Source organism: Haliotis cracherodii, unplaced genomic scaffold, assembly GCF_022045235.1.
Source record: "Haliotis cracherodii isolate W230 unplaced genomic scaffold, xgHalCrac1.p SCAF_17, whole genome shotgun sequence".
Lineage (NCBI taxonomy): Eukaryota > Metazoa > Mollusca > Gastropoda > Lepetellida > Haliotidae > Haliotis > Haliotis cracherodii.
In genome coordinates this window covers 8014804-8030913 of record NW_027266272.1, presented here as the reverse complement: position 1 = coordinate 8030913, position 16110 = coordinate 8014804, and the positions used below count along the sequence as shown (strand labels likewise).

The following is a 16110-nucleotide window of genomic DNA, read 5'->3' as shown; positions in this document are numbered from 1 at the left end:
TTAAGTTGCATAATAATAACGAGAAGAAAGAGAACAACTACAACGACGACAATGATGGTGGTGATGATGATGATGATGAAGATGATGGTGATGATGATAATAACGACGACAATGACGTTGACGACCGCGACGACGACGACGACGATGATGATGATGGTGATGATGATAATGACGACGACAATGATGGTGATGATGACGACGAAATGGGGTTTAACGTTGCGTCCAAGATTATTGCGCATATATAGCGACGTACATGCACGTGTGTGTGTTTGCTTCTACTAGTCCGGACTGATGCCGATTTTATAGTGCTAGCTCACTGAGATACCATTTCCCTAGTTTAACATGGACACCCCACTCAGACACAGTATACTGACTCCGAGCCGACCAGTCCTCCTTTTAGCCCCTTCATGCCGAGCGCCAGACAGGGCAACAACAAGTACCATATTTTAATGCTTTTGGTATAACACAGCTGGTAATAGAACCCCGGACCTTCCGCTCTCAGGACGGACGCTCTACCACAAGACCACGGAGGCGGTCTCACATCCATAAAGAAGCAAGATGATGAGGACAATGAGTGTCCATGGGGATGCCTATGTCTTGCCAATGGGTCTTTCCCAAAACAAAAATGGTACATGGATGTTATCAATTAGGGAATCCTGCATTTCACATGTTGTTTTTTCAGTAAACTTAAGATGGCATTTACTTCGATATTTGACATTTTGAAGGAAATTACATTTCTCATAAAGTGTGTCATGTGGGATAGTAGTGTACAAATATGAAAGCTCAAAGTAATGACAGGATGTAACTGGGTGTCTTTCTGAGACTGTAAAAGGTGAATCCACGAGGTGTTAATTCACCTTGTCCCAAACACTTTCCGTGAATATATTGATAGTCCTTCGTTATTTGTATTAATGATTATGATTAATCTTTGAGAAGGGGATTTGGTGGCACATTTGCTGAACTTAGCAATATATCTCTCTCTGTCCGGATTTTTATGGAACTTTGGCCTGGGACAGAATGGGTTTATTCCAATTCTGTTTTCTCTTTACAGTTTGTGCGTTCTACCGATGACAACATCACGCACTAACTTTACCCAAACGCATGTGTACTTTTGAGTCTATCACCCAACATAGCTCTACAAGTAACAACATCAAAAAATATAACACAATTCTGTTGTCAATGTACTCTACGGTGTTTAACCGATAATCTAGTTTTTCCCCACATTCTTTTAACAAAAGCGTATTACAAAAATTAATTTAAATACCCAGGATTAGATTAAACGAAATACCCATATCCTGACGTATATCCCATATTGGCTAGAGCCGTTTCGACACATGTCGGCCATCGAAATGGGAACGAACCTTGTTGCAAGTGGGGACGAATGATGCGAGAGGGGCACGAGTCTACATTTGGCTTGTCCAGGAATGGCGCGAGTTGGTCTACGGATGATCCATGAGGTGTGAAACTCGATACAAAGGTCAAAGCATTGGGAACCATCACCCATGATGGTGACAAACGATAGTTAGGTTAAACCAGACCTTTCATGGTGAAATCTTGATTGAAAAGCTTAATTGTAAGCAAAATATTCCTTTCCGTGAAAATTGAATAGTGAGTATAGTTTTTACGCCGTTTACCAATATTCCAGCAATACATCGGCGGGGGACACCAGAAATAGGCTTTACACATTTACCCATGTCAGGAATCGAACCCCGATCTTTGGCGTGACGAGCGAACGCTTTAACCACAGGCTACCCGACCGTCCCCGAAATTTGAATAAAATGTACATGGTCTTAAGTACCTAGGCAACTGAAACAGTTAGACGCCATGGTATATTGCTAGAAAGGAAGAGGAAATTCACGACTGGCAAATCGAAATCATCCCTCAATTGTAGTTTGGTACAGAGAGTGAATGAGATAAGACACGGAATAGGGTTTCCGAGATGTTTCTCAAATGTTTCCTAATTTCATTTCTAAGTCTGGTAGATGGATGATGTGACGATACTCATTTATCTTGTCCTTGTTGAAAGAAACGATGTCATCTATATATCTGAAACTGAGGCTGAAATTGATGGCAACGTGATTTAACGAAAGTAATAAAACAATCCGTTTCGTATGTAAATAGAAACAGATCAGTCAAAAGAGGAGCCTTTTAATACACCCACGGGATATCTACTACATGTTTAATTTTTCCATCCCCATATTTGACAAAGATATTGTCAATCAGGAAGTCCAGCAAAACTCATGTACGTGGATATCTGACATTTCTGAGTAGAGTTGCTTTCAGTCTTAACAAATTGACTACATCCATCAAAATTGTGAAAAAAATCAATTTTCGAAACCTTTTCTTGGAAACAAAGCTCAATCGATTAGAAAATGTAATTCTCTTTTAATGTATCATGAGTCATACTTGTATAATGAGTGCAAAAATCAAAAGGTTTTAAACTTGAAAATGTTTCTTTGTCTGTATAACTTCAAATACTTTTTTAATGTTAAGTTGACACAACATGCGGCTTTTCCATTGGACGAGAGGCTGGTCACCCGACCATGAATCTGACGTTCACTAGCGTATGAACGACACATTTTGACATTCACGCATTGAAATGACGTAATCACCAACGGACTACCTCCTCATTCCTGGGGAATCCCCTGGGAAGTTCCTAACACGAATATACAGAAGCGATGTTTCTGAACATTTAGGCCCTTTAATCTTGAATACATTTGGAAAAGTCAGAGAATTTGACTTGCATGTCCGTTCACGAATATTCTCATGACGATCATACAACATAACGAAGAAATGTACATCCAAACTATTGTATTATCGACTCGATCCGTGTCTTGACAGAGAATGACAGTCTACAGCGAGTTATATGTTTATGCCTGTATCTTTGTTAAACTTCGGAAATCTCTTTCGTCACGTATATCGGCCATTTGGACGTCCTGTACTTGATGTAAGTGTATTACGACGCGCTGTCACTGTGACGGAATTACAGATGTAGTTCTTAAAAGATCTTTATCATGTAATGATGATGTTATTTGAATATATTTGATGTAACCAAAGTAAAATAATGTTACTGCAGAGCATTATCAGCATACATACGTTCATGTCACCTCTCCTTTTGAGGAACTATTTTATTTCGCGACATGTTGTTGTATGACTGTCAGTGTAAAATTAAAGTACTACAACAAATTACATGTAGATCTAGCTGAATCCTTCGAGGTATAAAATAGTGATATATAAAGTTATAAGAAGTGTCTGACTTTGCTTCAGTTAATTGGAGTATGTTCCTTCAAGGTGAAAGGTGAAAGGTGAAAGTCAATTCTTAAGTTATTTTTTTTAATTTTAAAAATCCTTATATGCCGATTGAATGTTGCTGAATATGGCCTAAAAAACATACACATATTAACTTCAACATAAAAGGTGATTTTTATCTATTCCCAATGCCACACGTGTAATGCGATTAACCGTTCCACAATTGTCATCAATTACCACCTATTAGTAAGGTAAAATAGATTTGTTGAAAATAAATTATATGTACAGAGTTGGCATTTTAGCTAAGTAGTACTTCTGAAAAAGGTTGGAAAACTCATTCACTGAAGGAACTTTAGGAACTTTCCAACTATTTTTTTTAGAATTTATATATATGTTTTTTTAATGTAGTGACCTTTATTATTCTGGTAATTTTTTATATTTTTATTTAGAAATGGTGTTTCAACGAGAAGGCAGATTCATTACATGGCATGATGTAAACTATCTGATCAAGGTTGTAATGTTCGATGTAAAGATTGTAGTTTCAAGACAAAACAGTTTCTGGTTTCAGGTTAATGTCAAGGAAGTATTCTAACTCAAGCACAATCCATGATCAAAGTCCAAACTGGATTTCTAACTACGCTCTCCAAATACGAGGAATTTTTTACAAGCAATTTTTTTTATTTCCAAGATCACCAGACAGATGACCAGGATGTACATCCTGTATTAAGTAAGTGGTAACTGTCAGGAACCTGTCAGATATTTTACTCCTGGCGGTGGGCGTTTATCCAAAGTACCGCAGTCTCCTTCCTCGTTGCACAAATGGAGGAACATTGGCTAGTCCCTACAAGGAGTTCCTCGCTACAGGAATATTGTTAAAATTTGATATTGTGAAAATTAGCCATGGCACATTATGGGACTTGGCATTAAAGTATCACAGGCTGCTTGTGAATCCCATACCCATATTGATAATAAGTCTTGGTATGATAGCACCATACTAGACTAGCATATAGTCACAGACATAAAGTTATCTTATTAAAAAATATATATCAACAAAATAAAATATAAAATCCAATATGAGCCCAGAGCAATGCCTAGATCTGAGGAATCGACACTTGCCAAATCATTCTAGACTTGAGTTGGATTCCTTTTTTAAGGGGTGCTCTTTGGTCTGGGAGACAGAAGAGCACCATAATTATGCTTGTGGGTTTGCCAAAGTTGTCAACGCCCAAATCGCACACCGTGATATAACCGAATTTTTATTCAAAGATGCGATAAACAAAGTCACTCACTTTCAAAGTGTTTCGTTGTATCAAGTTATTTTAGGTCTTTTTTCCTAGTTTGTTTGCTGTTTGTTGTTTGTTTGTTTGTTTGCTGTTGAACGTAGCACTCATCAGTATTCCAACTATATGATTGACGGCTTTTATGAAGTCTGATCCAGACAAGCCAGTGACTGACATCATGAGCATCGATCTACACAATTGGGATACGATGGCTTGCATGTACCAAGTCAGCGAGCCTGACCACCCGATCCCGTTAGTCGCCTTTTACGACAAACTTGGGGTGCTGATGATCAATTGTAATCTGGATCTTCATGGGTCTCAGATTCTGATAGCCTAGTGAAAGGTACACCAACAGTTCAAACAAGGTCTACAATCTCCGTTAATGTTGATGTAACACAACGTCTAGAATGTAATAACAACGGATTAAGAAAATAACCTCCAATAATGTTCTCTGTTGTTGGAGAAAGTAAATCAATTGTATGCCCAAAGCATCGTATTTTATTGAATTGAGAATGCCGAAGAAATATTTGCTTGCCGAAAGAAAGGAGAACAAAATGCCTTGGTATATTTCAAAATAATAGAATGAAAATGCATGATCGATTGTTTTAATTTTCATAGCTGTATACATATGGATTTGTAACTGCCTTCGAAGATTAAGGACGGTATTTCTTTAAGAAAACTGATGGAGTGCACATGTGTTATACTGACATCCTACATAATGTTATATTTCAGTCTGGGGGCAGAATTCTTCCATACAAATTGGATTTCTCGAACAATAAATGCCATTATGGCGATAAAAAATACCTGACAGGGCAAAACAGCTTGAAAACATGTGTTATAAAACTACTTCATGGCTGGATTAAGTTGCATAATAATAACGAGAAGAAAGAGAACAACTACAAAGGACGACAATGATGGTGGTGATGATGATGATGATGATGAAGATGATGGTGATGGTGATGATGATAATAACGACGACAATGACGATGACGACCACGACGACGATGATGATGATAATGACGACGACAATGATGATGATGATGATGACGAAATGGGGTTTAACTTTGCGTCCAAGATTATTGCGCATATATAGCGACGTACATGCACGTGTGTGTGTGTTTGCTTCTACTAGTCCGGACTGATGCCGATTGTATAGTGCTAGCTCACTGAGATACCATTTCCCTAGTTTAACATGGACACCCCACTCAGACACTGTATACTGACTCCGAGCCGACCAGTCCTCCTTTTAGCCCCTTCATGCCGAGCGCCAGACAGGGCAACAACAAGTACCATATTTTAATGCTTTTGGTATTACACAGCTGGGAATAGAACCCCGGACCTTCCGCTCTCAAGACGGACGCTCTACCACAAGACCACGGAGGCGGTCTCACATCCATAAAGAAGCAAGATGATGAGGACAATGGGTGTCCATGGGAATGCCTATGTCTTGCCAATGGGTCTTTCCCAAAACAAAAATGGTACATGGATGTTATCAATTAGGGAATCCTGCATTTCACATGTTGTTAATTCAGTAAACTTAAGATGGCATTTACTTTGATATTTGACATTTTGAAGGAAATTACATTTCTCATAAAGTGTGTCATGTGGAATAGTAGTGTACAAATATGAAAGCTCAAAGTATGATAGGATGTAACTGGGTGTCTTTCTGAGACTGTAAAACGTGAATCCACGAGGTGTTAATTCACCTTGTCCCAAACACTTTCCGTGAATATATTGATAGTCCTTCGTTATTTTTATTAATGATTATGATTAATCTTTGAGAAGGGGATTTGGTGGCACATTTGCTGAACCTAGTAATATATCTCTCTCTGTCCGGATTTTTATGGGACTTTGGAATTCAGTACAAACGAGGAATGGACTTGTCGTCAGGTTTTAAAGCCAAGCCAAAAGTTAATGGTACTGATGCGTGGTTTGGGCAGATTTCTTCCTTGGTCAATAAACTGGCCTGGGACAGAATGGGTTTATTCCAATTCTATTTTCTCTTTACAGTTTGTGCGATCTACCGATGACAACATCACGCACTGACTTTACCCAAACGCATGTGTACTTTTGAATCTATCACCCAACATAGCTCTACAAGTAACAACATAAAAAAATATAACACAATTCTGTTGTCAATGTACTCTACGGTGTTTAACCGATAATCTAGTTTTTCCCCACATTCTTTTAACAAAAGCGTATTACAAAAATTAATTTAAATACCCAGGATTAGATTAAACGAAATACCCATATCCTGACGTATATCCCATATTGTTAGAGCCGTTTCGACTCATGTCGGCCATCGAAATGGGAACGAACCTTGTTGCAAGTGGGGACGAATGATGCGAGAGGGGCACGAGTCTACATTTGGCTTGTCCAGGAATGGCGCGAGTTGGTCACGGATGATCCATGAGGTGTGAAACTCGATACAAAGGTCAAAGCATTGGGAACCATCGCCCATGATGGTGACAAAAGATAGTTAGGTTAAACCAGACCTTTCATGGTGAAATCTTGATTGAAAAGCTTAATTGTGAGCAAAATATTCCTTTCCGTGAAAATTGAATAGTGAGTATAGTTTTTACGCCGTTTACCAATATTCCAGCAATACATCGGCGTGGGACACCAGAAATAGGCTTTACACATTTACCCATGTCAGGAATCGAACCCCGATCTTTGGCGTGACGAGCGAACGCTTTAACCACAGGCTACCCGACCGTCCCCGAAATTTGAATAAAATGTACATGGTCTTAAGTACCTATGCAACTGAAACAGTTAGACGCCATGGTATATTGCTAGAAAGGAAGAGGAAATTCACGACTGGCAAATCGAAATCATCCCTCAATTGTAGTGTGGTACAGAGAGTGAATGAGATAAGACACGGAATAGGGTTTCCGAGATGTTTCTCAAATGTTTCCTAATTTCATTTCCAAGTCTGGTAGATGGATGATGTGACGATACTCGTTTATCTTGTCCTTGTTGAAAGAAACGATGTCATCTATATATCTGAAACTGAGGCTGAAATTGATGGCAACGTGATTTAACGAAAGTAATAAAACAATCCGTTTCGTATGTAAATAGAAACAGATCAGTCAAAAGAGGAGCCTTTTAATACACCCACGGGATATCTACTACATGTTTAATTTTTCCATCCCCATATTTGACAAAGATATTGTCAATCAGGAAGTCCAGCAAAACTCATATACGTGGTTATCTGACATTTCTGAGTAGAGTTGCTTTCAGTCTAAACAAATTGACTACATCCATCAAAATTGTGAAAAAAATCCATTTTCGAAACCTTTTCTTGGAAACAAAGCTCAATCGATTAGAAAATGTAATTCTCTTTTAATGTATCATGAGTCATACTTGTATAATGAGTGCAAAAATCAAAAGGTTTTAAACTTGAAAATGTTTCTTTGTCTTTATAACTTCAAATACTTTTTTAATGTTAAGTTGACACAACATGCGGCTTTTCCATTGGACGAGAGGCTGGACACCCGACCATGAATCTGACGTTCACTATCGTGTGAACGACACATTTTGACATTCACGCATTGAAATGACGTAATCACCAACGGACTACCTCCTCATTCCTGGGGAATCCCCTGGGAAGTTCCTAACACGAATATACAGAAGCGATGTTTCTGAACATTTAGGCCCTTTAATCTTGAATACATTTGGAAAAGTCAGAGAATTTGACTTGCATGTCCGTTCACGAATATTCTCATGACGATCATACAACATAACGAAGAAATGTACATCCAAACTATTGTATTATTATCAACTCGATCTGTGTCTAGACAGAGAATGACAGTCTACAGCGAGTTATATGTTTATGCCTGTATCTTTGTAACCCATCTCTATAATCACCTTCTAGTGATCGTTCAATGATGACTAACACTTGTAATCGCCGGGGGGCAATTAACAACTTGGGAAATCTCTTTCGTCACGTATATCGGCCATTTGGACGTCCCGTACTTGATGTAAGTGTATTACGACGCGCTGTCACTGTGACGGAATTACAGAGGTAGTTCTTAAAAAAGATCTTTATCATGTAATGATGATGTTATTTGAATATATTTGATGTAACCAAAGTAAAATAATGTTACTGCAGAGCATTATCAGCATACATACGCTCATGTCATCTCTCTTTTTGAGGAACTATTTTATTTCGCGACATGTTGTTGTATGACTGTCAGTGTAAAATTAAAGTACTACATCAAATTACATGTATATCTAGCTCAATCCTTCGAGGTATAAAATAGTGATATATAAAGTTATAAGAAGTTTCTGACTTTGCGTGAGTGTATTGGAGTATGATAATTCAAGGTGTAAGGTGAAAGTCAATTCTTAAGTTATTTTTTTTAATTTTAAAAATCCTTATATGCCGATTGAATGTTGCTGAATATGGCCTAAAAACACACACATATTAACTTCAACATAAAAGGTGATTTTTATGTATTCCAAATGCCACACGTGTAACGCGATTAACCGTTCCACAATTGTCATCAATAACCACCCATAAGTAGGGTAAAATAGATTTGTTAGTCCATTAGTGCTTCAAGGATCCAATGATAATCCGTGGGTTGGCAGCACTTTGTGTAATAATGCTTTTTGGTTTCCCAAAAATGTTATACGCAAATTGGATTAGACAAAAAGAAGATCAAATGTTACTGGGTTGAAAACAGTCCCCCTAAACGCTGCAAACATAAGGTCCAAAAGACAGCTATGATACCCGTATAAAATACATCACCATCGAATAACCATTTCTTGTTTGTTTCAATTTTAGCCACCATCAAACATGGGTGTACACTTTCTTTTGCTTGGCATTTTAGCTAAGGAGTACTTTTGAAAAAGGTTGTAAAACTCATTCACTGAAGGAACTTTAGGAACTTTCCAACTATTTTTTTTAAGAATTTAAATATATGTGTTTTGTAATGTATTGACCTTTATTATTCTGGTAATTTTTAATAATTTTAGTTAGAAAGTGTGTATCAACGAGTAGGCAGATTCATTTCATGACATGATGTAAACTATCTGATCAAGGTTGTAATGTTCGATGTAAAGATTGTACTTTTCAGACAACACAGTTTCTGGTTTCAAGTTGTCAGCAAAATATTTTAAAGTAATTAAAAATATTATCATGAAATCACGTCGTTGTCTTAGTTTAAACTTCACGTCAAAAGGAGAACATGGAGAATATTTATTAGAAATGAGATCCTAACTCAAGCACAATCCATGATCAAAGTCCAAACTGGATTTCTAACTACGCTCTCCAAATACGAGGATATGTTCTTCTTCTTGTTGTGACGGTTAATTATGCCTTTCTTTGGTTACATATGTGTACATACTACATTGTACACGTAAGTTGCAAAATTATAATCTATAGATTTAACTTGAAATTAGATAGTAAATACGTCATTACACAATGACCAGAATATATAGAAGTAGTCAATTCTGGAACTTCAGAATGCTGGACATTTAGGAAGGGCCTATTATTTTTAGAGTTCCTGCTGGAAGAACCGAAAACGTTGGTATACCCTTCGTGGATTTAATTTATAATTGATGCAGAAAAGAATTTGTTAGCAACCCATGCTTGCCGTAAAGGCGACGATGATTGTCGTAAAAGGCGATTAACGGGATCGGGTGGTCAGGCTCGCTGACTTGATTGATGCATGTCATCGATCCCAATTGGGTGGATCGATGCTCATAATATTAATCACTGGATTGTCTGGTCCAGACTCGATTATTTACAGACCACCGTCATATAGCTGGAACATTGCTGAGTGCGGCGTTAAAACATCAAACCAACCAACCAACCTGGAAATATTAATTCTTAATTCAATTTTATATAGTAGCCAGCTTTGAATTTTTGGCCAGTTAGGTGTTACCTTGCTACAATCTGAGAGTAGGTGTGAAGTGGTTTCTTAAGAATCTGAACCATACCTACAAGTGCTGTAATCCACGTTACCCGTCTTACAAAAGTATACTGCTTGTTTGCCGAAAGTGGTGTAGGGTTTTATATTGAAACCATTGAAATTTAATGTCCCTTGAACATCGAAACGGTACATGTATATGGTCATATAGTTACCATGATGGAATTCGTATAGAGTATATGTTGCCATTTTCCGCAGGGATGATTACTATCAATGTATTCATCAATTCAGGATTGATAGTAAAACTGGCTACCCTTTAAGAATTCAAGTAAACTTCATATTGTAAGGATTTTCTTGTGTTTTTAGATCTTCTAATTTAGTTTTATATGCGGATCACAAATTTTTAAATGAGATTATGATCCCTCTATATTCCAAACAAAATGCTTTTTCATAAAACATATTTAAGAATTTACTAAATGATAAAAAATGTCCTGATACCTGGCGCAGGTCATTCTCATAGTGTACACCCTTCTCATTCCAAGTTGGGTAGTATATACCTTTCCATCAATAAGAATGCTTTTGAATCAGACAAAGACTGCATGAGCATGTTCTTTAATTTGGAATTTGCCATCAAGGGAATTGATGCCTTAAATTCAATTATAATTCTGAGACAAAAATCAGTTTTCGAAAATGTTCCATACTATTTCATTTTTCAGGAACCACAAACATTTTTATTTTGCTATACGAACACCATTTCATCCAGGTTGTTCAATTATAGGAACGTGTTGCAGAACGTGGACTTGGCAGCTCATGATGTACATTCCACTACTTGTAGCTATCAATACTGCAACCAACCTGTAGGTCATACAACCACGGGTGACTTCACTATTGTTGACAATAAAACCTTTGAGAGTTATTCAAACATACACCAAAATATCGTGAGCAGCCTCCTACCAATAGGGAATTTTTAAAGAATTTGGGATGCTGTCGAAGCATATGCCAAACAAAATGGGCCAAAAGAGGGACCTGTTGAACGTCTTTCAGCGTGGGTTAAGTTAGTGCGTGACGTTGCCATCGGTAGAATGCACAGACTTAAAAACCGGACCGCCTCATATGTTTCCTATTGAGATCTGTACATAAATATGCCCGAGTGACAAAATAATCTTCACATGACAAGAGAAATGATTTCTCAACCTTTCTTTAGGTCGATCAATATACCAGAAGCTTTAAGGCTTCGGTGGCTACATTTAACAAAGGTGCAATCGACCATGCTCTTTCTGCCAAGATTTCATAGAGCGTCATACGACCTTTGCTCAGAAGTTGTTTGATCAAAGCTACAACATTCAAGGCATCAGTAAAGCTTTCAAAAACATTTATGGTAGACATGTGGATGACATTTCCAAATTTGACGCGTCAGTGAAAAAATTGATGTCTGAAATTGATTCCCTATTTTGACTTGTGCCATATGTTCTTAAAGGTACAAATTTGACTAGCCTTTGCTTGTGTTTGTGCTGGGTGCTACCGGTGGGGCAGGATACGCCCACCTTTTCAATAACACCTGGTATTATCACTATTTGATAGTGATTCATAAACACATGTTCACGATATTGTCGAAATTGAACAATGGATCAGCATTCAGCAGCTACTCCTTACGAATATAAAGAAGATTTTGTCACTTATAGTTGAAATGGCCCTTTGACTGCGACATATGTTCAGTTGGGCCATAACTAGACTCTGCTTTCGAATCCTACATTCGGTGTAATATCCATTTGGATAATGCGCCTATTTCTACATAGAAACTACAAAACACTTTCCACATTCATGAAAAATATCTGCCCAAAACAGAGTCCATTGTACGATTCTGACTATATCATGAGCATCTGTGTCACAAACACATGCAAAGGCAAGTCAATTGCTTACCAAAAAAGCACGGGAACGTATGGTGCAGGTCAAAATAAGGAATAGCATTGGACATCATGTTTGTCAAATTTATCGCGATGTCTATCATTAATCATTGGAAGGAAATAGGCTATTTGGTGGGTATTGAACGATATCAGATCATCGATATACCTGAAGCTTAAGTTAAACTTCTTCGCCAAATTACCATGTTTTGATTTTACCATTCTGAGCATATATTCTTATTCAAATGCATCAAGAAACCGATCAGCAAGAAGAGTAGCGCAAATGGTGCCCATGGGGATGCCTACATCTTGCCAAAACGTTCAATCACCAATGTTTGCACAGATGTTATCAATGAGGAAGTCCAGCATTTCAAATATTGTTTTCTCAGTAAACATAGGATATCATTTGCTTTGTATATATATATATTACAAATATTACGAATTTAAAATTAGGTATGGGTGACGTAAATATATTCTGGCTTATAAACCTGTAAATGACTGTGTTAATCCTACATAATTATTCAGTTAAATACCAACTGTACCAAAGATGTTATATTTTATATCCCGCACATTCAGATAAAAGCGACAAAACTCTTTCCATATTCATAAGAAATCCTTGTCAAGAATTGTCGATTGTAGGATTCTGTAACACCAAACACGATTCTAAAACACTTTTATACATCTCCAGACATCGTAGATATGTAATTCCTTCATAATGTTATTGCAGCGAATTCACACCAAATATGGGAACTATTTTAGGCCGTGGGCTAGGTATGTCCCAGCAGCGCTCGCTTATTCCTAAACTACATGTATTGAACCTCTCTGGTATTAATAAATAGATAATAAATCCTTTTTGAAAAATATGTATTTGCTGAGTAATTTACTCGTTCATCCTCAGCTGTTCAACTTGGTTATTGTTTTATAAGATTTGAAAATTACAACTACCAAGACGAAGGTGGTTTACGGTTTCTAAATAATTTCAACAATGAATTTCTCAAAATGAATCTCTGATTAAGTGACATATTCAGTTAACAGTGTCAGTTTCGATTTTGTCAACTTATTTATTTTCTGACTGAATTTGTTCTGTCATGGTCAGCGATAAGAAATAGGCCGTGGGCTAGGTATGACCCACGAGCTGCCCCCCCCCCCCCCCCCCCCCCCCCCCAACCCAACCCCCACTTCCAAACCCCACTTAATTTTTTTAAAGCCCATAAACATACTCAACATGATTTTGAATGTTAACAAGAAAAAAGTTGGGACGAACTTGTTGTTACAGCCTTTCAAAGTATGGTACCCCATATCGCGTTTTCGGCCGGTTTTGCCGTATATCACTTGGGGGTATGATTACGTTTTGGGTTGTCATCTCACTAGTGATCCACTGATCTTCAAGTGTGATATACCACTGGAATCCATATATAAATACCTCTCCAATGAGGTATCAATAATTCGTATTGAGCGAATGTGGACCAGCCCATGGCAAATCGAACGTCATATATCTCGACAAAACCAAATTCTTCTCGCACAAACCTTTAATCCGGTATATGTTCTAGGTACGTGTGCCTGATTCCACTATAATCTTCTAACACATGTTCCAGTACATCTCTTGAAGTACTTACTTAACATGTGATGTTACCAGGTGAAAATCTTTTGCACAATTTGGAACAAATTTACTCTTATAATATCAGAGTAGGATACCTAATATTGCATTCTCGGCTTAGCTACATCGGAACAACGCTTGGATGTATGCTCAGGATTTGGCTTGACATCTTGTGTTTTATTCACCGTCCTTGATGTGTTATATGCCATAGGAAACCATATATAAACACCATAATTTGATGTAGGCTGATTATTGATCTACTTTTGGACAATCATAAAGAATACTTCTTGATAACTCTGATATCACTCACTTTTGTATGCATATAAGAGGTTCACAGCATAATGCTCGAGCCGATTTCAGAACTTTGAATGAAATGGACCTATGTGTAACATATTCAAGATGGCAACCATAAAGCTGTGCAAAAAAACTGATCATAATGTAAATGTAATTTATTTCAGCAAATATGCAAATCAATTTCTTGGACGCAGGCTTGATATTTTGGCAAATTTTGCCATTTCAAGTTGAATTTCAGATTCTCTAGTACAGCTACTAGTTAAAGTGAATTTGCAGGAGGCACCACCGAAGGTAAAAGACGAATTCACTTACTAACATTTAATCCATACATAACTTAGCTACTTAAGTTTCCAATTTACAGAAAATGTCCAAATGTGAATCGTCCAAATCGTATATGAATGGCTTGAAATGAACAGGGACCGTGCATTCACAGAAATAAATTATATTCCAATTACATACTTAAGATTCTCTTACAGAATACCCAAGTTAATATATATGGAAATGTCCCACCTTGTAACAATGTCATCACCATGATTATGTGTCTTTTGAGGTTGAACTGTTGTCACTGAGACCAACATCTTATACAACCGGGAACAACTCGAAGACAGCTTTGACATCTCAACCTAAACGGAAACGTATCCCCAGTAATCCAGAGCCAGTGTGCATTATACATGTACCTGGCTTGAAGTATGGCCCACAACAATGTCTGAGCAAAGCCAAAGATCCTGATGAGAAGATGGAAAAGCTGAAGGAGCGATCAAGCGTAGAAGGATGGCAGAACCTTCCGAAACGCCAAATCAAATGGAAGTGTCATGTACAAGCCTGCCGGCAGTTCTGGAAGAAACCCATGGCTATCACAGAGAATATTATCAGCGTTTTACAATGAACCTTGACAGTTTGTAAGAACCTGAAATTGAATCTTAGGAACTAGCTGGCCGCCCAATTCGGCGTTCATCCTATGAGCCCATCATCTTCGAACCTGACTGCATCTTTTGTACTTCGTATTCATGAAAAAAATTCAAGTCAAAAGGAAGCTGGACAACAGAAGGCCTCACAAACTTCAGTCTGGATGGATGGCAGCATGTCATTGAAGTAGCTCAACGTCAAAACGATGAGCCTATCCTGCTGCGGATCAGAGGGAAGGACCTATTTACCTGTGAAGCAAAATATCACAAGTCGTGCCGAACTTGTTACATACAGATTCCTGAGAAATGGCGGAGCTCTCAATCGTCGGAAGTTATCAACAGCAAGATACTGAAAGAGAAGAAGATCTACTAAAAGTGTATACCAATAGTCTTCAGGACACTGCACACCCAAACCCAGACTACAGGAGTACCAAGTTAAAGAAGAAAATTGTCACATGGGACATTTCCAATCATTCATCGTGTACAACAGATTGATGTTGACTCAGCTTTACGAAACGCCTACCAATTAGGTTCGACTGACACGCTTAAACTTTTCTTTTTTAACTTGGTACTCCAGTAGTCTTCGCTTTCAGTTTCTTGCTGTTGATAACTTTCTTGTGTGCCTCTTCTAATTGATGCTGTCTAAGGTGTTCCTACGGTTGAGAGCTCCGACATTTCTCAGGAATCTGTAAGTAACCAGTTCGGCACGACTTGTGATAATTTGCTTCACAGGCAAATAGGTCCTTCCCTCTGATCCGCAGCAGGATAGGCTCATCGTTTTGACGTTGAGCTACTTCAATGACATGCTGCCATCCATCCCGACTGAAGTTTGTGCGGCCTTCTGTTGTCCAGCTTCCTTTTGACTTGAATTTTTTTCATGAATATGAAGTACAAAAGATGCAGTCAGGTTGGAATTTGATGGGGCTCATAGGATGAACGCCGAATTGGGCGGCCAGCTAGTTCCTAAGATTCAATTTCAGTTGTTACAAACTGTCAAGGTTCATTGTAAAA

The 16110-nt window shown here is 37.9% G+C and overlaps 1 protein-coding gene across 1 annotated transcript; it reads left to right on the top strand.

Moving 5' to 3' along the window:
- The first annotated feature begins 5379 nt into the window (after window positions 1–5379).
- Window positions 5380–15080, top strand: LOC139465155 (nucleophosmin-like). Its single transcript, XM_071246844.1, has 2 exons — window positions 5380–5585; window positions 14765–15080. Exons 1-2 carry the CDS (start codon window positions 5380–5382, stop codon window positions 15078–15080), a joined length of 522 nt encoding a protein of 173 aa, XP_071102945.1.
- Window positions 15081–16110: the final 1030 nt, after the last annotated feature.